General features: G+C 35.5%; 1 protein-coding gene across 1 annotated transcript in view; it reads right to left on the bottom strand.

Moving 5' to 3' along the window:
- Positions 1 to 19,900, bottom strand: part of LOC109045644 (ras and EF-hand domain-containing protein) — a 22,365-nt gene extending 2,465 nt beyond the window's left edge. The window contains exons 1-15 of the mRNA XM_042730158.1: positions 19,398 to 19,900; positions 16,703 to 16,849; positions 14,219 to 14,309; positions 13,123 to 13,218; positions 12,769 to 12,846; positions 12,566 to 12,681; positions 11,826 to 11,894; positions 8,796 to 8,877; positions 8,520 to 8,590; positions 7,356 to 7,635; positions 6,040 to 6,174; positions 5,775 to 5,922; positions 5,599 to 5,680; positions 5,153 to 5,267; positions 325 to 444 (exon numbers count right to left, since the gene is read on the bottom strand). Of these exons, the coding sequence (XP_042586092.1) occupies positions 325 to 444; positions 5,153 to 5,267; positions 5,599 to 5,680; positions 5,775 to 5,922; positions 6,040 to 6,174; positions 7,356 to 7,635; positions 8,520 to 8,590; positions 8,796 to 8,877; positions 11,826 to 11,894; positions 12,566 to 12,681; positions 12,769 to 12,846; positions 13,123 to 13,218; positions 14,219 to 14,309; positions 16,703 to 16,849; positions 19,398 to 19,720 (1,953 nt within the window). The 5' untranslated portion in view covers positions 19,721 to 19,900. The remainder of the gene's footprint in view (positions 1 to 324; positions 445 to 5,152; positions 5,268 to 5,598; positions 5,681 to 5,774; positions 5,923 to 6,039; positions 6,175 to 7,355; positions 7,636 to 8,519; positions 8,591 to 8,795; positions 8,878 to 11,825; positions 11,895 to 12,565; positions 12,682 to 12,768; positions 12,847 to 13,122; positions 13,219 to 14,218; positions 14,310 to 16,702; positions 16,850 to 19,397) is intronic.
- Between the last annotated feature and the right edge of the window lie 1,766 nt (positions 19,901 to 21,666).

The raw sequence follows: 21,666 nt of genomic DNA, 5'->3' as shown, positions 1-21,666 counted from the left end.
GGCCATTATATGAGACATCCAAAAAGCACATTCTTCCCAAGCCTATTGTTTTGTGTGACAAATTAGACTTCAGGAAACTTGGAATATAGAGCATTAGTCATACAGACTATTTGTTATGGTGCATTTATGGTGTTCTAGGGCCTCTTTGAAGCTTGAATACTTCAGTCTTTGTTCATGGTTAACTGCAGTTTGAATGAGGGTGAGTAAATTATAATTAACTTGTAAATTAAACATTCTTGGTAAATAATCCCACCAAAAAACAAACAAACAAACAAATCAACCAAACAAAAAGAAAGCAACAGTAAATAAGGCCTGGGCACTAACCATGGCCAGTTTTTCTCCGTAGCTGGTTGGAATACAAGTTACTCCATCCAGAAGAGCTTCCTTCCTCAGATCTGTCTTGTTCCCCACAAGCATGATGGGAATGTCATCCTGGGACACATCCTGTACCAGAAAATAATTCAGACAGTATCTATTCAAACTGAGTCAACAAGATCCTACATATCAACATCTTTTCCCATTGTAGTGTTTCTATAAAGGTGCAGTATGTAATATTGACAGCTAGTGGTTGAAATGAGTATTGCAGTCCAAATTCAAAATATTGGAGAAAAATTGTTTCTCCTCCCCGCCCACACAGGTTGCCAGGTTGAGGACAAGCTACAGGAACAAGCGCGATTAACAGTTACACTGTAAGTTGGAGAGTTGATTTATCTGCATTTTAATATTCCTCTGGTCATGGAGTTTTTTTTTTTTAGATGGATGCCAAGGCATTTAGGTCAGGTAGAATCAGCGATCTCTGATCCAGCTCATTTGCTTGTGTTTTCCAGCAACTGGCAACCTAGGGTGTTGAAATACTATTAGGTAAAGTAGCAGTAGGCGGGGTCATACAGCCCAAAACAAAAACAGACATTCTGACTTGGAACACACATTTCAAGTTAGAATACAAGTATGTAAACTCAGCATGTTTCCTAAATATCTGCAAACATATTATAGTGGTTTATGCTTTTGTACTAGTGTTGTCACGGTACCAAAATTTCAGTATTCGGTACCGATACCAGTGAAAATCCACGGTACTTGGTTCCAATTTCGGTACCAAAGCAAAACACAAAAATATGCTAAAAGTTTGGAGAAGATCAACAGCAGTTCAGACTATGAAAAGACAGAAATGCAGAAAAGCCGAGCGGATGTGGTGGAAGACGAAACTTGAAATTCACTATAGCATCTATAAAGACAGCCTTCATGCTTTTAATGTGAAATCAGCCACAGCTAGACAGAATTTCTTCTCAAACCTTATAAACAGTAACTTAAACAACACGCGTACTCTTTTTGCCACTGTTGAGAGACTGACAAACCTCAAATGGGTACCTGGACAATTTTCAATCTGGTTTCCGACTGCATCACAGCACAGAGACAGCACTTATTAAGATAATAAATGATATTCGCTTAAATTCTGACTCTGGCAAAATATCAGTGCTGGTATTGCTAGATCATAACATACTACTAGAGAGACTGGAAAACTGGGTCAGGCTTTCTGGGATGGTATTCAAATGGTTCAGATCATACTTAGTACTTACTACATACTTAGGGGAAGTTGTGGCCTAGTGGTTAGAGAGTTTGACTCCTAACCCTAGGGTTGTGGGTTTGAGTCTAGGGCTGGCAATACCACGACTGAGGTGCCCTTGAGCAAGGCACCGAACCCCCAACTGCTCCCCGGGCACCGCAGCATAAATGGCTGCCCCCTGCTCCAGGTGTGTGTTCACGGTATATGTGTGTTCACTGCTGTGTGTGTGCACTTTGAATGGGTTAAATGCAGAGCACGAATTCTGAGTATGGGTCACCATACTTGGCTGTATGTCACGTCACTTTCACTGTCACTTTCACTTAGAAGGGAGAGGCTATTATGTGAGTCTAGGAGAGCATAAGTCTAAGTGGACGTCCATGACATGCATAGTCCCACAAGGCTCAATTCTTGCACCGCTCTTGTTTAGCCTGTATATGCTCCCACTAAGTCAAATAATGAGAAAGAACCAAAACTCATCTGTTTAGCTGTGCATTTTTTGAATGAGCACTGTGCGATGTCCGAACTGATTGCACTGTATTTTACGTATTCCCTGTATTTTATGTAAAAATCATTTTCTATTTTTAACTGTTTTAAATTCATTTTAAATAAGTCAATTTTTAAATAATTTCAAAAGTTTTAAAATTGCTTGTTTTATTTTTGTTTTTATTTCTCTTCATGATTATTTTACTTTCTTTTAGGTAAAGTACTTTGAATTACAATTGTGTACAAAATGTGCTATATAAATAAACTTTCCTTGCTTTGCCTTGCCTTGCCTTGTCTTTTAATTAATGAAATTTAAACATTTTATTTTTTGGTAAATAAAGGGGATTTGCTATTAAAATTAAAACATGGAAGAAATATTCTGTGATTTATTTCTTTAAAAAATAAAGTTTTATTAATTTTTTCAACAGTAGTAGCAGTATCACATACATTGTACTAAATAATAGTAATATTTCTAGCATAATGCCTTTATGTAAAAATGAACTTTTATTTTGATGAGTTGCCATGAATACCTTTAAATTGACAATAGTTTTACTTAAATGAAACGGTAAAATGCTTGTGAAGTTACTCAGAACAGTTCTGGTGATGTTGTTTATGTATTTATGTCCTCATTGAGACGGCAGATGCTGAAATTACTGCAAGCGTCACGCACTTCAGTCTATGTAGTAAACAAAACCGCACGTCTCTGCCATTCATTAATTCACACAGAGACACACAGAACATGCAGGATTCATATTTTTTAACCAACTTTTGCGGCTTAACATTTACAGATACTGGTCCATATGGAGATTTGATTTGATTAATTTATGCTAACTTTGACAAATTCCGTGACTGTCCATATTAAAATGTAAGTTTCATTTTCATGACTGGATTTTGAGATTCCGTCCGCATTTTCTGCTTCACGGAAATCATAGCGCTGTATGCGTCAAAAAACCGGGTTGACCGGGTACTTGGTACCACCGGTACTTAAAGAAACTTGGTACCGTGACATTTTAATCTTTTTATGACCGACTTGGAACCGAAGTACCGGGTCTTTTGACAACACTATTTTGTACAGTCAAAAAATTAAATACAGCACCTTTAATATGGCATATCATGGAACTTTCCAGTTATTAATATAACCTTAGTTCCCTGAGATAATGGGAATTAGGACTCATGAAGCCTGATTTGTTAACGTTTGGTTACGTTAGTAACTGCAGCATTCCCTGTAGAAACGGTCTCTCATGTTGCATTTAATCATGCTTGGGGAATGATATACCATAGCGCCATGCAATAAGCGCAAAACGGAGCCCAGCCCAAGGGCAACACCATGAGGCCTTAAGAAACATTGGCTAACTAGTGAGACTCAGGTCACCAGTCGGAGCACTTATTCAGGACAGTCTAGACCACTTACTAGGGATGCAAGACAATTAAATGGACAAGATCCATGCCTGAAGGGAAGGGACATCGAGGTTATAAAACCTAGCAACGGTAGACAGGGATGATGACCAGCCAGCTGCTGGGATATTTCGCAAATATCCCCAATGGAAACTCTGCTGGACCAAGCCCAGAAGGAGGCCATCCCCCTAGTGGAGTGGGCTTTCACTCCAATAGGGCACTCAGTTCCCACTGAGGTATAAGCCAGGGCTATCACATCAACTATCCAGTGGCATAATCTGTTTCGTAACTAGCATCCCTTTAGAGTGGCCTCCAAAGCACAAATTGCTCTGCTCTTAATGCCACAATTGCCTAGAGCACGCCACATTAAGTCCTGAGGACCTGCGCCGGGCAAAATAAGTTAGCTCCCTGCTCGTCCTCCAAGGAGGGGAGAGCTATCAGAGTGATGGCTTCCACTACAGTATTGCTACCTTCATGGACCAGGAGCCGAATGGCGGTCTGCACTTGCACAGAGCTCCCCAACCTGATTTGGAGGCATCTGTTGTAACAATCTTCCATCCGGAGGTCAGTCCCAATTGGATGCCTGTCTGATACAGGCAAGGAGCCTTCCAAGGGACTACAGCTGAGACACAGCGATGGTCCAACTTGAGGTGAAAGCGTCCCAGATGCCAGCCGTGGAATGGGAAACATGCTTTTAGCCAGTAATGCAGGGGACAGATGTGGGGCAGGCCCAATGGTATCACCGAGGATGCAGCTGCCATGAGGCCTAGGATCCTCGGGAAAGCTTTGAAGGGAAGGAAAGCCGTACTTTGAAAGACACCACTAGCCACTGAATTCTCAGTAAGTGTTCCTACTGACTACTGAAAAGCAACTTGGAACAAGAAAATAGCAATGGATTTAACAACAATGGATTTTGTGGGTGCGAGCGCATCTAATGTGGTGAAACTAGTACTGGCAATAACACAACACTCCAACATCAGATCTGGACAGGGGGCTGGGAGGTATATACAAGCTTTCTTGGAAGGAGGTCTTGTCACTGCGGGACACAACCTTCCCTTCCTTAACCTTTATGCATCAGGAGAGCCTCGGCTGAGACTCAGGGTCCAACGTTATCTTAGACGGGAACCCTGGTGCTCATGGAAAGTGGTAATACTTGACCACTTCACAACGAGGTCCTAATCATCATTGGTAAGGACACATAGAGCTTGGTGTTCAGATAACAGATCTGGCGTCAGCTGGCTCGCTATGCCCCATTTCTCTATTGGGGATCTTCTGCAATGATCAGGAAGGCTTATTATCTTCTTCAGAGTCAAGTGAGGAGATTCTGATGAAATGGTATTCAGCTTTGACTTTTACATGCAGTCAGCTCTGCCCAGTTGACAGGTGATTTGCCATAGGTTTGTGCAGCTGCACAAATGTTAACAAATCAGGATTTCCCCCAAGCTGATTCCACTTCTCACATCAAAATAAATTTATGTAGACATGTTTACAAGATTCCTCTCCACTTCACCTAGATAATTTATGAAAACAAAGCTAAAAAACACTTTAATCAGAAATCACTGGAACACATTATCTTAAGACTGTTCAGCAACTAGGCCTGTCCAGCCTAGCGACAGGCTTAAGGCCATAGTAGCACCCATTTAATTCCTAGAGAGATCAGATAATGGTCAAGTCTACATAACTGAATTATGACTGTTTTTGTGTAGGAAATACCTCAATGATATCGACCCATTCGCGCACATTCAGAAAGCTCTTCTCACACGTGACGTCATAGAGTAGGAGAACTCCATCGGCCCTCCTGAAGTAAGACTTAGCAATGCTCCGAAACCTATAAAACAGACACCCAAGCAATCAACCTTTAGACCAAAGTACACTTTTGTTTTTATGCACACACTAGGGTATTCATAAAGTGCATGTGATGTGAATACTTTAATTCATGTGCTCAGCTTGCACATGCACCATGAGGTTTTTTTTTGCACTGTTCAAGCACAACATTTTGGCCCAGACACAGTCAATGGAAGGAAACAACGCAGTCAGTTTCACTGACACATGTTCTTGGATGTCTGTTTGGTGTGTCAAGGCCTTTAAAGTTCATACTATGGAGTATAAATATGTTTTGGTTGTGTGTTTCATTTTGAATTTGGCCACTGGGATCTTACCTCTCCTGTCCAGCTGTGTCCCATAACTGCAGCACTGTTGGAACACCGTCCACCACCAAGGTTTTCATCTGGAAATCAACCCCTGCAAGCAAACAGACACAAACAATTTCACAAAATTTGTGAGAGTTAGAGATTATATTCAAGACAAGTGTGGCAAAGTGTTAGAAAAGTCTTACCCAGTGTGGCGCTAGTGTTGCCTTTGAACTCGTTCTTACAGAGGCGAAGGAGGAAGCTAGACTTTCCCACCGCAGCGTCTCCCGCCAGCACAATCCTGTAAGCTTTCTCTGATGGAGGCTGAGTCACTGCCAACACATCCTGCTCTCTCTGCACACATACACACACATTTAGGCTTCAGAACTGAGATTTGTTTGAGTTCAGGATTTAGAATGCTGTGGATCGAATTGAAGTTTTTATGATAATTCTGGCATTAGAATCCAGTACCTCTGTGAAGATGGCAGAGAGGCATTTCTTCCCTGATGCAGTAAAATCACTTTTCTGAGCAGGTTGTGATGAAGTCCAGCTCAGAATGGATTCGCTGTCTGACCCAATCACAGCCTCTTCTTGCACTTCCAGAACCTGTGAGCACACACTTATTTTAAACCAGGAGTCTGAGCCATTCTCACTGATACTGAAATGACAGCAAGTTTAACATACAAAGAGACGCCTCTGAATTATTCACAGGTTTTATTCTTGAGTGTCATTGTTGAAAAGTTCATTATGTAAAAAAGTTACAGAACAACTACATGGAGAAAGTCACTGACTGTTGCTAATGAAGCTCTACTGTTACAAAAGCGTGTGGGACTTCTGTTCATTCCATGAATAGAACAATGAATTAATCAATTAGAACACATTTTTAAATTGCTTATTAGGGATGAATTTGGAATGTGTAGAAAACTACTTTTATTTTTCTTCACTAAGACGTTTAAGACACTTTTTCCTACTTAATGGAAACTTGTAGTGTATTTAGAATCTTAAAAGTATAATAATTTTTAAAACCTATGTGCAGATAATAATATTAATATAATAAATAAAAAAGAAGTGTACCTAGAGAGCATACTTTTATGACTATGTTTCTGAACACACTTGAGGGGACATTGTAATAATGTGAAAGTTTAAGTATTACTTAAAAATAAATAAATAAATAAATAACTAAGTAAATAATTATTTTTTAAATAATCTTTTGTTTTATTATATTAAATTTATTTTGATATGTTGGCTAACATAACACACTTGAGTATCATTTTAAATGTAGCATTTGATATTTCCATTTTTAATATATTTTACATGTACTAAATTGGATCTTCATCATCAAGTCCGTGATTATAAATAAATACAAGTATGTAATACTAATTAAATACATACGTTTCAATAGAAATGACATTAAAGTATATTTTTGTAACATAAATGCTTGTCAGTACATTTAGCAGTAAACTTTAACCAAATTTCAACATACAATAGAATCAATAAATCACATTTAAATATGTACTTAAAAAAAGCAAAGTTCAGCTAATTGCATTTAATCTAAATTTAAAGTTATGATATATTTTCATTTATTTTGCAATCATTGCAATTAAGTGTCTGACAACATGACATTTAATTCACACTGAAGTATATTCTTTTAAAGTACATTATTTAACAAGTACTCTTTTTAAAGTATGCTAAAATGTACATCTTTACAACAAGGGTGTAAAATGTTATAAATGAAATGAAAACCATTCTGAAGAAAAGTGAGATTGTCTGATTCACTGATATCATACCTCTGTATCAGAGGTGTCTCCAGACACAGTGGTGTTGCTGTCCTCTGCTTGCACAGGACTCGGACAGGACGTTCTCTCATGCTCGTAATCGTAGCCGTTATTCGAGCGCAGGGTAGACATGCCGCTGTCCACACAGCTGTCAGGAAGACTGTCTTCCTCACAGCTACGTCTGCGCATGGGGTCGCACAGGGCCAGAGCCAGAGAATCACAGTTCGGTCTGCGCAGACCCTCCATCAGCCCAAACTGATCAAAGTCCTCGTCCACACAGGTGTTATAGCACCTGCGGATGTATTTGGTGTGTCAACAACACAGATACTAGAAACTAGATTTGCATTTCCTGAAGGGAATTTTTTAGAATTTAGTTCTATGTAATTGAAAACCTGAATCAGAGTCGGTTTTCTGTCAGAATCAATGTGACACTTTCTTTGCCATGTAAAGGATGTTATATGGTTACTTAGATGCAAGAAAGAAGAAATCAATCATAATTCAGTATGCACTATTACAATGACCACATCACTGTCAATTTAGAATGGCAAACATTCTATCAACTGATTTTCTATATTTCAAACTTCTGCATTAAATACAATATTTATATACCATATTGATTATCACACGATGTGTGAGATTTATTTTTTATTTATTGCATCAGTCAGTGTTAACCCTGATTTCGCATTTTCATTTAGTTGTTCCACTATGTTTAGTATTAAAATAACTGAAACTAAAGAAAAACTATAAACATCTTAAATAAAATAGTAATAATGACGAAAACACACAACAAAATGACTAAAATTAACTGAAAACAAATTGAAAATAAATTAAAAAATATTAGAAAAAGCTATATAGAAAATTCTATATAGACACTAGTAATTTAATAGTACTTCTATTTGTAAATCTCAGAATGAATATTAATTTAATTTTTACTTTTTTTGACAAACTAGTACAGAATTTTAATATTTGCCATTTATCAGTTATCAGACATAACATGAAAACTATTTTTAGCTTGTTTTATTAGTGAATATTTTAATATTGGTGCATCGGTAAATATTTTAAATGGAGTCTATATATTGAATGGGCTGAATTAATGCAGTGGTTTAATTACTAATGTTAAGAGTTTAGAAAGTGTGATCAATATCAGTACATGTAGAGTTTAACTTTATATCTTACCGATCAAAATAAGAGGAACAGACATTCTTTCTGGTGCTCATGTAAACTTCGGGTGAGATCCCACTAACACGCTGTAAGACAAAAAGATCACGTTTGTCCTAATGGAAATGCATAAATGTAGATACAGTAAACTAGAGCCCTTATCCACACCTCTTAAAAAGCACACACAGCCATCAAAGTACAAGCCTGATCAGCAAACATTACTCTCAAACAGCTTAATCCATTTTACAACAGCATTGAGATTAAAGAAAGGCTCTGGACACAAGAGGCTCTTACCTGAGTCTTACTCTTGCTCTGACTGCTCTCCAGCGCCGCACGCAGACTGTCATTACTGTCATGGAGCTTTCTGTTCGCTGCCCTGGACAAGACGAACAGCAGAAATATAATTCTGTCATGACAACTCTCTGAGGGATTGGCATGATAAATGTACATGACAATGTTAATGACTTGCTACTGTTAATACATCCACAACATGCTGCTGTGAGTCTGTAAGAAATACTGCTGCTGCAAATATAACATACATGAAACAATCTATACAGGTGGAGCTGGGGAAGGCGGAGGGTTTCTGAAGCAAGCTGCAACTGCTACGGCAAGCCCTAGTCATATTTTTGAATGCTGGGCAGCGAGCTCATTGGCTACTGATACAGGAGAGAACCAATCAGCTGTGCCATGAGATAATGATGTCATTAGGTCAGATTGAGTTAGACCTATCGGACTGCACCATCTAGAGTTTCATGTCAGAACTCTGTATTTTTGCAACAAAATCTGACAACTATAAAGCAAAAAAAAAAAAAAAAATTAAACATGTTGGACAAAGAATTAATTTTACTATGGTACAGTCAGTGCCTTTAGAAAGTCAAGACTCCTACAAACTGGACAGATGGATGGATGGATACTCTGTGTGTCTCTTCAAATGGAAAGTGTTAGCAAGGCTTTTTACACTTATATGAAGCTGTGATTAATTGCTGCATTTGGCTTTGGCTACATATTACTATTTAAAAGATCTTTCAGATGCAGAAGGAGTGAAACTGTCAATGGTCTTGTAGGTAATAAGCATCTGTGCAAGGCCAGTATATAAACATTTAGCAGAGTGGAGCACAAGGCATCTGTTAACTTCGTGTTAATCTCTTGAAAAACACACAGTTTTATACCATTAACACTCTTTGAAATGACTAACTTCATAAGTAGGTTAATGGTGTTCAGCATATTTATATAGGCTACAAGGCTACATGTATTTCAAAAATATAAAAAATACAATAAAAAAACTTTCAAAAAAGATTATGATAATGTTAATGATGATGAAACGATCGAATATGATCGAATATTCAATGTATTTAATAATGTTAATTTTAATAATTTAAATTAATTTAAATTATCATTCATTTTATACCTGACATGTTCTGAGGAAGGCTGAAGGCTGAAATGCATCAGTGTGCAGAGTTTTATTCATTTTTAATGTTTTGTTGAGATGGCCTAATGTGAAATTATGCTTTTTAACTTTTTTGGACCAGAGGAAGTGCCTTGGATTTCTTTTTTTTAATAGCTCTAAAATAAAAAAAATGTTCTGAAAATGTTTCTTTGTTTCATTCAACTCAAACTGGGTGCTTTATTCATTTAATTAGTGAAGATTACTAAAATCAGACAAAAACTGGGCTTTAGGAGTAAATTAAGATTATATTGTAAAGAGCACTAGTGTCAAAAGTGTTTACAGTCTACTTAAGGTTTTTGGAAACACAGCACTAAGCATTTGAACAAGAAGAGAAGTTGTAGAAGAGCAAAACACTAACATAATCAAATACCGTTTTCTGATTTGTCTTTGTTTTTTAGTATGCTTCACAAAGATGCAAGACAATGAGAGTGAATGTATGTGGCATGCATATGTTATTCAAACAGCTGTTTCAAAAACAGATTTGACTTGTGAAATCTTGAACCATGACTACCAATGAACATGATTCTTATTAGCACAGGGTAAAGTGTGTACAGTGTAAAAATGGTGAGAAAGTGTGAAAGCTCATATAAAGCGATAGTTCACCCAAAAATTTAATTATCACATAATGTACTCACCCTCAAGCCATCCTGGGTGTATATGACTTTCTTCTTTCAGATGAATACAATCTGAGTTATATAAAAAAATGTCCTGGCTCTTCCAAACTTTTAATGGCAGTAAATGGGGGTCGAGATTTTGAAACCCAAAAAAGTGCATCTATCCATCATAAAAAGTGCTCCACATGGATCTGGAGGGTTAATAAAGGCTTTCTGAAATGAATCAGTGCATTTGTGTAAGTGAAATATCCATATTTAAAACTTTATAAACCATAATCTCTAGCTTGCGCTGTCGTTCACGAGAGATTGGCATTCCAGTGAATGACGTAGTCATAAGCTCCAGTAAGAAAATGCTAGTCTCGCAAGAACAGCAATGGAAAAACAGGTTCCTCTTGGCTTATATCGAAATTCACTGACACTTTTCTTTACAAATCCTTGTTTTGTACTTCTCATTCGTGACCGGTGTTTTGTTTTGCTCTCTTCTCTGTGTTTCCGTATTTTTTACTTCTCATCGGTGCTTACGCTACACCTACTTCATTCACTGGAACGCCACTTTTTCATGAACGTGTGTTAGACAGTTAGTGGAAGCTAGAGATTATGGCTTATAAAGTTTAAAATATGGATATTTTTCTTATACAAACACATCGCTTCACTTCAGAAGGCCTTTATTAACCCCTCAGAGCCATGTGGAGCACTTTTTATGATGGATGTATGGACTTTTTTGGGCTTCAAAATCTCAACACCCATTCACTGCCATTATAAGGCTTGGAAGAGCCAGGACACTTTTTTAGAATAACTGATTGTATTTGTTTGAAAGAAGAAAGTCATATACACCTAGGATGGCTTGAGGGTGAGTAAATCATGAGGTAATTTGAGATGATATATCCCTTAAAGTCAGGAATGTGTAAATAAATTTGAATGGAGATGCAATAAAAAAAATACATTTGGAACTGATTGTATTTAAAGATACTTGGCATCAAAATTGTAAGATGTATAAATACTGAATTAATTTTTCTCCATTTTTAACTTCAACAAGTCTCAATGCTCCTTGTAATGTCAGTGCATCTGGTTGCTATCTCCAGTTTGAATGTTTTGATTGTTTTTTTTTTTTTTCTGATTTCTTAAAGAACCTGCAAGTGAATCTATCTCAAAATGGCTTAGAAACAGCATTAAATAAAAACATTTTTGAAGGCATATTCCTGTGTTAGCAAGAAGTGTTCCTACAGTAACAGTAGGTTCACATGCTGTGTGTGTTCAACTCACTGAAGCACCTCGATCTGTCTCTCCAGGTTACCTCTCTCCTCAGAGAAACACTTCATAAGAGCCTCATCTCTGTACAAACACACAGATCAACATATTTAGGATTAACCTGGACATATAGGATTAAGGGACCTAAAATATGATATTTGCTAATAAACAGCCAATATGCTAGTAATATGCATGCTTATAAGCAACAAAATACTAAAGACTAAAGTGTTACCAATTTCAGTTGATTTTTTAAGCAGGTTTCTACTGTTCCAATCTGTCTGTTAAACATAGCTTTTGTTGGTTTCACCTAATGTAGTCAGTCATTAAATATTTGGGTTTCCTGACAACGTTTTTACACTGCAACACTCATTATAATACATGTCAACTATGCTCTGTTTTGTAGTTACTAGGTGACAAGGTCCAGACATTCCTGTGCAGTGTGACGCGTGACACCAGGATATCCTGCTCTGATGATGTCAGCACTGCAAACACTCACAAAACCGGTTTACAGCTGCTCAAAGCCATCACGCAGGGAAACGAGAGTTTGCGTTCTTTCATTATTGACACGGTATTGACATTACACATCCAGCTGGGAGTGTCAGACTGAGTCAGAAGAGACAGTCTAAGTTACTTCAGAGTACATATTTGATGGACTTCTTAAAAATTCCTGGTCTGAAGATTCGAATCCAAAGGGTTTATCACATATTCATCAATAACTAGTCAACTGTGACACACACACACACACACACACGTACCGTTCAAAGTTGATGCTTTGGTCTGTGAGATCACTTTTGAGAGAGTCCAGCTCACTCTGCAAGAACGCAATATTAGTTTGGGACTCCAAAAGCTCCTGTTTCAACTTCTGGTTTTGCTGAAAGAAGAATGTAAAACAAAAACACCTTATATAACATCATACACAATTTTTAATGATCTCTTCAGATTCAAGCAGGAGCTATACCAGTAATAACTCGTTGTTCTGCCGTTTCAGTGCTGAAGTTTCCTCTTTGAGGCTGATACTCCTGTTTTGGTTTTCGATCTAAAAAAAAAGTAAAAAAAAAAAAGCCAAAATATTTTAATAAAAAATAACGCTTCATACAATACAAATTGTTTCAAAGCAGAAAAAAAATAAAAGTCTTAATATTTAAAAAAAAATATATATTTTAGCTGTAAAGAGTGTTTACAGAAAGTAATGGTGTCATTATCCAGCCTTAATTTAGTTCAGTGTTCAATTTGGTTCAATAAGTGTCAATGTTGCAAGTTCATCAATTATGAACTATAAATCAGCTCCAAAGAAGACAATAGTGTCAGTCACCATCTGCAGAGTCTGTATCTTCTGTTGTAGTTCACATATCTGAGACTCGTACTGGTGTTTCATGCTGCTCAGAGTCGCCTCGGCTTTTTTAGACTCCTGTAAAAGAATAGAATCCATAAGCTGGTGTTAAAAATGATCAATCTTTGCATTTATAACATTTCTAAAACAAAAAAGGACTAAAATGGTAACATCATGACTGAAACTGAAAACTGAAAAAAAAAAACATTATGATGAGGTAAATATTCCAAATGTGTTGTGATAAGCTGATATGATGACTGCATGGTTGCAAACAAGTCAAAATAACGTAGGTTTTTGTTATATATTAAAATAAGATACCTCAATAAAAGCTCTGTACAGAAGTTTAAAACAGAGATGCTTTCTAAAACATTAAATCTAGACAATTAAGGTAACAAAATGTTTAGGAATATCAGTGCACTAACGGATAGAAATGCTTTTTACTTTTCACAGGAACTTGAACAGGTGCTGTTAAACAAACAGTTCATTTCACATTACATAACGAGATAAGTCGTGGAACATGGGTCTCAGATAAGGAACAAGAACAAATATAGCAATGTCGAAGATTGTCTGCACTAAAATGTGATGTCATGGATAAATTAAGCCTTGAATGTGATCCAAGATCTTCACATGATCTGCCTGTGCTAATTCATTTAGAGCTGCCTATATCAACTCCTAACTCACAGTAAACAGTGCGCTGTAGCCATAGAAACTATATAAATACCAGCACTGAAGTAATATATAACAGCAGTCACTTTATTAGTTAAAGTATTTACAGTACAAACAGTTTCTCTTAATGATGGGTCATGTGTGGGAAATTTGGGTACATTTTCTGCCTTAACTGAAACTGAAATGAGATTTCACCGTGGGCGGAGATACTGTGACATAACAGAAAATAAATCTAAACATTCTTAAAACAAGAAAAAAAAAAGCAAAACAAAAGAATATATCTTGAATTAAACTTTTTTTTTTCTTTAGCTCATCAGCTAATTTGCAAATAAATAAATAAGATAAATAATGCTTAATAATTAATAATAATTAAACAAAAAAAAAACAGACACATCTTATGTTTTCTCTTGACCTGTAGGCGTGTGTTTGTCTCTGCAGTGTGGATGCGGTGATCCATCTCTTCCTCCATCTCACTCAGCTGTATAGACGTCTGATCCTGAGCTCTGAACAAACACCAGCCGTCACTTATGCAGCAATACACAATTCTCTCAATGAATGAGTCCAACCAAACTTTCTTTCTTCCGTTGAACAAAAAAATAAATAAATACGATTTTTGAAGAACCAAACCATTTTGGTTACTACTGGTTTCCACTGTATGGACAAAAATTAATAAATAAATAAAATGTTCCACAAAAGAAAGAAAGTCATACAGGTTTGGAGCACACTATGATAATATGACAGAATTTCAATTTCAGAACTTCCAATATGACAGAATTGAATTTCTGGGAGAACTATATATTTAAGTTAGGCTTTTGTAAGGACGGAACAAAACCTCGTCGGAGCCGGAAGGGGTAACGGTAACATAATACACTGATCATGGGCTGCTTTTAAATGAACATTTATTTAGAAATCAAAATATCTTCTTTGGCCATATTAGCCTACTCAATAGCATTAATACAGGCTTTACTCCTTTCAAACTTGATCTGGAATACCTTTATACCTTTATTATACCTAATTTCCCGATCAAAAAAACACACAAAAACACACACACACAAAAACACACACACACACACACACACACACACACTTACACATATATATAAAAATGGGGACACCACAATAGGCGTAATGGTTTTTATACTGTACAGACCGTATATTCTAAAAAAACTTTGTTTGCTTTATTTTTAAACCGGTTTTACAACTGAGGACATCCCCAAAGGGAGATTTTTGGAGATTTTGTCAGGTTTAGCTCACTTTTGGTTACAAATTTGTCCCCAAAATATGGTTAAGTAGGTATACACACACACACACACACACATGAAATCATCTGCCTGATGAAAAAAATTATTTTAAAAAATGTAGTTAATACAAACACAATTAATGATCAATTTTTTATTACAATGAATACTCTGACCCACCCGCAAATAATCAAAACGAACTTTTTATTACCCAACCCGCAGATTATCCGCAGCGCCTGTGGATATTACCGTGATCAAACTACTCCGTTTTGCTCTTTCAGTAGTTTAAATGTTTCTATTTCTTTTTTCCTCTTCAGTCTTATATTGGACAGTATTAAACCATATGAGTTACATCAGACTTTTCCATGTTGGAGTTAAAATGTGTCTATTTATATTTTCCTCTCTCTAACATTGGACAATGTTGAATTAAACCTAAGAAGTTGCATCAAACTACTCAAATTAGTTATTTTAGGAGTTTATTTTTTATTATTATTATTATTAATTTTGTCCTGCTCAGACTTGTATTGGACAATGATTAAATTACATCAGACTGAGAGTTCTCAATTTTAGGAGATTAAATGTTTATTTTGTTCTCCACAGTTTACTATTGGATAATGTTTAAATAAACCTTGTGGGTTGCATCAGACTGCTCCATTTTGTTTGTATTTATTTTTGTCTTATATTAAGTATCCTGATATACATAATGTTATGCATAAACCCCATTTTAAAGGCATATTAAAATGTTCACTGTATAAGGAATCATTTTTGTGATTATTTATATAACATTATTGCATATATTATATAAAGTTTGAAGCATCAGAATCGGCATCAGGATATCGGACGATCACCATGATAAGAAATCAGTGCTCGGTATCGACTGCAAAAATCCTGATCGGAGCATCCCTAATAATACTTTTGATGACTTTATATTACTTTTGATGTAACATGTTGAATTGGACAATCTTGCACCATATTCATATAAAATATGAAGAAAATTTAATTTATTTAATGCTTTGTTAACAACAAGTGCATTAAACATCATATTGCATCAGGGTTTCTCAAACTTGATGAAAAAAATAATAAATTTAATAATAAAATAAAGCACTAAAATCAAAATAAAGCACTAAAAATATTATACATTTAATTTGTTAATGCTGCTTAATAATAGCTTAATTATAGCCATCTGACTAGTGGCCAGCCTCTCTGTGCAATTCCAAAAAACTGAAACAAAGCGATTTTGAAAAGAAAATATGTAATAAGAATATGTAATAATAAAAAATGTAATAAAAATAAGAATTAGGAAGGAACAATAAATGATTAATAATTTGCTGCCATTTTTTTTTTTTTAAGTAACTGTAGTCTGATTATGAGTATTTGAATGTAATGTAGTAATGTAATCTAATTACAGGTATTTAATTTTGTGGAATCTAATTACATAATCCACATTACATGTAATCAGTTACTTCCATATAGCAACTCGAGAATAATAATAAAAAAAAAAGGTTATTACACAAAGATGCTGCAAGGAATTTCTGAAAAAACTCTGAAGTTTTGAACTCCATTCAGTTTCTAAACTCCTGTATGGAAAGTTCAATGAAGAAAACCTGGTGGCCACACGAGTATGTACAGTATGCATGTATATACATGAGTTTGTTTACCTCTTTACAGCAAGAGCCAGGTGTTCCATTTCTGTGTTCAGTATTCGGCTCTCTTTGATAAAACTGAGAAGAACTCTTTCATACTGAGGGACGATTCTGGGCTCCGTCAAACTGATGTTCTGGTACAGAGTTGATATCTGGTCAATCCTACACATATACAAACAACACCAAGCCATTGAAACCCATCCATTAATGCTGATTAGAACAGAAACACAGTTAAATAAAACAGGGTTCCGCTTAAGAACAATCAGGTGTTTTTCAGACATTATTCCATCCAATGGGGTTTACATCACCTACATGACCTGAAAAAGATGGTGCCAGGTTGTGAATAACTGCATGTGTTTGAGCCTCATGACTTTGCTGTTCTCTTTTATGAAGTAGCACTTGTGTCATCAAATGTTATGGCCCACGACTAATCAATGTTCTGTCGACACAACGGTGATGTGTCTCATGTCAAGCCTTTGGCTAGAATCAACTCCACCGATCTGTCATGAGATACATCAAACTTCATTTGAGTGAGGACTGTTATCAACCGAATAAAAGCTAAACATCTCATGACCTAAACTATAAAAAGTTGGGAAATGAAAACCCTTGGGAAGATTTCAGGATTACATGATCATCAAGAAGATCAACACTCATCATATATATATAAAACAAATAAAACTTCTCAAAAAAAGAAAATTAAAATAAAACAAAGATTCTTTCAACAATTAATTAGCATTTAGCAAACAATTTAACGTATCTCTGAAACTGCGTTTCTGGATACCTGTAGAGTATGGTAAATGGGTGGAGGTGTACCTGATGGGATATTTGCACAGGTTGATAAACAAAACTAGGCCAGATATATTTAGTTTTGCAATATGGTATACTGTAACTGTATACTGCAATCTTTCGTTTTGCAATGTGATACTCTTTTGTTTTGACTTTTTAGCTATACTGACCTTTCAACCTACAATATGCAGAAATGTTCAATAAGTTTAGTTCAGTCTACCCCAAACATATTTGTCAAACACAGAACAGATGCTTCCCTGATCATACACTTTTAAAATAAACAATAAAATAAAATAAAATATTTTATTACACAGAAGGCTCTTTGTAATGGAAAATGTTCTTAACAACAACAACAACAACAACATATTAATATTATTTAAAAACAAATATATAAATAGAAATATTTTTGTTATATATATATATATATATATATATATATATATATATATATATATAATATATATATAGTGTAATTGTATTACTAACATACAGTATTTTACTACATGTATGTATGTGGATATGTTTGTATGTGCATGCAGGTGTGTGTATAATTTTATTGCTAATGAATAATATTTTTCAACACATTCAAGCTTAGATAAAGAGAATTTGTCCAACTCAAAATCATAGTCAACTGGAATTTTATAAATACCCTATATATAATTAGGCCTTTGTGTGTTAAAATATGTGTGTGCGTGTTTTTGTGACATATCAGGACACAACTTTGTATAATGACATGGGTATGACATAGGTATTACAAGAAGAGGGTGACTTATGAGGACATAACCCATGTCCCCATTTTTCAAAATGCTTATAAACCATACAGAATTAGTTTTTTTTTTTTGAGAAAGTTAAAATGCACAAGTTTCCTGTAAGGGGTAGGGTTAGGTGTAGGGCGATAGAATATACAGTTTGTACAGTATAAAAACCATTACGCCTATGGGATGTCCCCACTTTTCACAAAAACAAACGTGTGTGTGTGTGTGTGTGTGTGTGTGTGTGTGTGTGTCTTTATACGAAAGATTCTTATAAAAACGCAACAACTTTCTTTAAGGAATTTTCCATTTTGATATTTTAAGATTGATTCCAAATTGCAATAGAAATTCCACAAAAAATGTATCATTCATTCCTTTTGTTAGATAATAAACATCATTAGTAAGAATTGTAAAAGTAAAAAAGTAACTGCTTTCATAATAACAGCCCAAGGCAATGGGGAGTTTGCAAATCTTAAAAAATGTCCTTTAAACTTTATTGTCCCAATCGGAAAACTGTCAGGAATATTATGAATAATATTTAGGATAGTTAGGAATATTATGAAAACATGTAATCATAAAAAAAGTAATATGTAATCATAATGTGTATGTATATATATATATATATATATATATATATATATATATATATGTATACACAAATAAATATAGTATAACCTTATTACTAACAATTGTGTGTGTGTTTTCCAAGTTTTTGTGTCATGTTAGAAGAAAATTTCCATCACGACATTTTAAGATTGATTCCAAATTGCAATAGAAATTCCAATGGGAACATCCAGCAAAAATGTATTATTCATTCCTTTTGTAAGATAGTGTAAGATAATAAACTATAAAAACTGCAATGGGGGAGTTTTAAACACCTAGAAATGGCCTTTAAACTTAAATGTCCCAATGGGATAACTGTCAGGAATATTATAAAAAGGCATAGCCTATGCAATCAATAATAATAATAATAATAATAATAATAATAATAATAATAATAATAATAATAATAATAATAATATGTTGGAATCCTATTAAATAATTCCCATTAGGAACGTTAAAGATAGACCTACATTTAAATGAATTTTTAATGGGAACACTGTTCAAATTTCTTCACGCGTTCCTTCAGGATTTAAGTTGACAGCTACTGCACAGACAGCCAGGTGTTTTACCTGGGGATGAATTTGAGCTGATCTCCCAGGCGGGCTTTAAAATCCTCCCAGGCGGCAGAGAAACTCTCCCCGGCGTGTTCGCTGCTCATCTCCTCGTCCTTCAACAAGTGTGACTCCTGAAAGCCGTCCATGAACTCCTCCAGATTGATCGTGCCGTCTTTGTCGGTGTCAAGCCTGGCGAAGAGCGCGTCTATCTCGGTGGATCGCACGCGCAGCTCGGAGCATATTCTGACGAACTCCCATTTCTCGATGCGTCCGGACTGATCCACATCACAGGCGTGGAAGAGCTCGCGCAGTCTGCCCTTCTGCTCCTCGGAACCCATGACTGCTCCACAGACTTATTACTTAGCAAACATCATGAGAGTGACTTTTCAGACGGTGTTGACCTTGTGGTATCATGCTTTTGCACTGGCTCCAAGAATGCAGTGAGTGAAATAAACGCCCCTTACACAAACTGCGCAAAGTAAACAAGCTTGTTCAACTGTTTGAGCGTTTAGTTTGCAGCGGCGCGTCACGAGGTGTTTACAAAATAGCCTACTTCAAAAATACCTGAGAATATAATATAGTGTTTACAGTAGCCTACAAGAAAACTCACTGTTGAACTCCGAAAACAAAGACTTTTTGAACTTTTGAACAAAGTAGCCTGTTAGTAAAACGAAGCAGGCTAGTTAATTTTATTTTACATTCATTTTATATGAAGTTCGCCACATGCAACACATTTTCCAATATTATTATCTCAGTAGTTTACAAACTGATGTCATTTTTGTCTGGCTGTAAGCCATATGTTTAGTTTGAATGTTATAATGAAAAAAAATATGGCAAAATGCTATTTAGCCTCACTCAGTAAGCAGAGCTGCTGGGTAGTTTGGGTTACAAATTGTAGTCCATTACTGATTACAAGCTGTGTTCCAACTTTCTTGGTGGCTGGTCTCCCTCTCAATATTAGATCTTCCTCTTCTGTTTCTTTTTAAAATCTTCCCTAAAACGTATGTGTATTCTTTATGTTTTAAAGGGGTTATATGATGCTGCTAAAAAGAACATTATTTTGTGTATTTGGTGTAATGAAATGTGTTTATGTGGTTAAAGGTTAACAAACACATTATTTTCCACATACTGTACATTATTGTTTCCTCTATGCCCCGCCTTCCGAAACGCGTCGATTTTTACAAGGCTCGACTCTCTGAAAAGCGAGGTGTGCTGTGATTGGCCAGCTATCCAGTGCGTTGTGATTGGCCGAATGCCTCAAGCGTGTGACAGAAATGTTATGCCTCTTAACATATTGTGATGCCTTGTCCTACGAAAGCCAAATGGGTCAGAATTCACATGCTTTTTACCGCCGTTTAAATATTAAAACGCCATTTTCATAACGCCGATAGGCAATAAGTTAGGCGATAAGTTAACACCTGGCGGTGTCATATTTATACAGCGGTAAAAAGCACACAAATTCTGACCTTTTTGGATTTCGATATTGTCCGGCCGGAGCGACGAGACATAAACATAAAACCCATTATAAATGTGATTTTTTTCAAGTCGTGTCTTCTTTTGGAAGGCAAAAACAAAGTGGTTTCGCTTTCTCAACGAAACAGCGTCACACAGTCAAACTCAAATAAAAAAAAAACTCACAAACACAAAAATTATAATTTTTAATTACTTCATAACTTGAAAAACATAAAAACAAAAAAAATAATAAAAATAAACAAAAATCACTTTGCCATCTTAAGCAACAATGTTAAATGTTGAATGAATTTAGAGTCTTTATAGAGCTTACCAATTTCTGTTCGTTCACCTGGATATTGCTCTCCTTATTTTAATGCATTGTTCTTTTTCCCCTTTGTCTTTTCTGTTCTGTGCCCCAGAGCGTTTCCCTCCTCTATTCATTTTGGTCATTTGAACCTGTCTGCACCAATAATGTGTCCAAGGGTGAGCAGTTGATATGTACTCAGTTTATTATACATTTTTTAACTAATTAAAAATGCTAAAAACCGTTAAATAATAAATAATAATAATAATAATAATAATAAATTACATTATTTTTAACAGCTAAGATTTTGATTATTTATAATGTTTTATTAAAGAAGATTTTCACAGAATGACTAAAATATCATTAACATTAATTAATAATATCGATTCTGCTCGGAGTGATATAAAAAAGCAAAAACAAAATTCATTCCATTTTTTTGATATCAACATCCTAAAATGCGTTAAACATTACATTAGATCAGGGTTTCCTAAACTGGTCTTAATGTAAGAAACACGTTTTTGAAGGTCA

The sequence above is a fragment of the Cyprinus carpio genome, chromosome B8 (assembly GCF_018340385.1).
Source record: "Cyprinus carpio isolate SPL01 chromosome B8, ASM1834038v1, whole genome shotgun sequence".
In the NCBI taxonomy this organism is placed as follows: domain Eukaryota; kingdom Metazoa; phylum Chordata; class Actinopteri; order Cypriniformes; family Cyprinidae; genus Cyprinus; species Cyprinus carpio.
The sequence above is the reverse complement of the archived record's forward strand: the minus strand, read 5'-3'. Positions and strand labels throughout refer to the sequence as shown.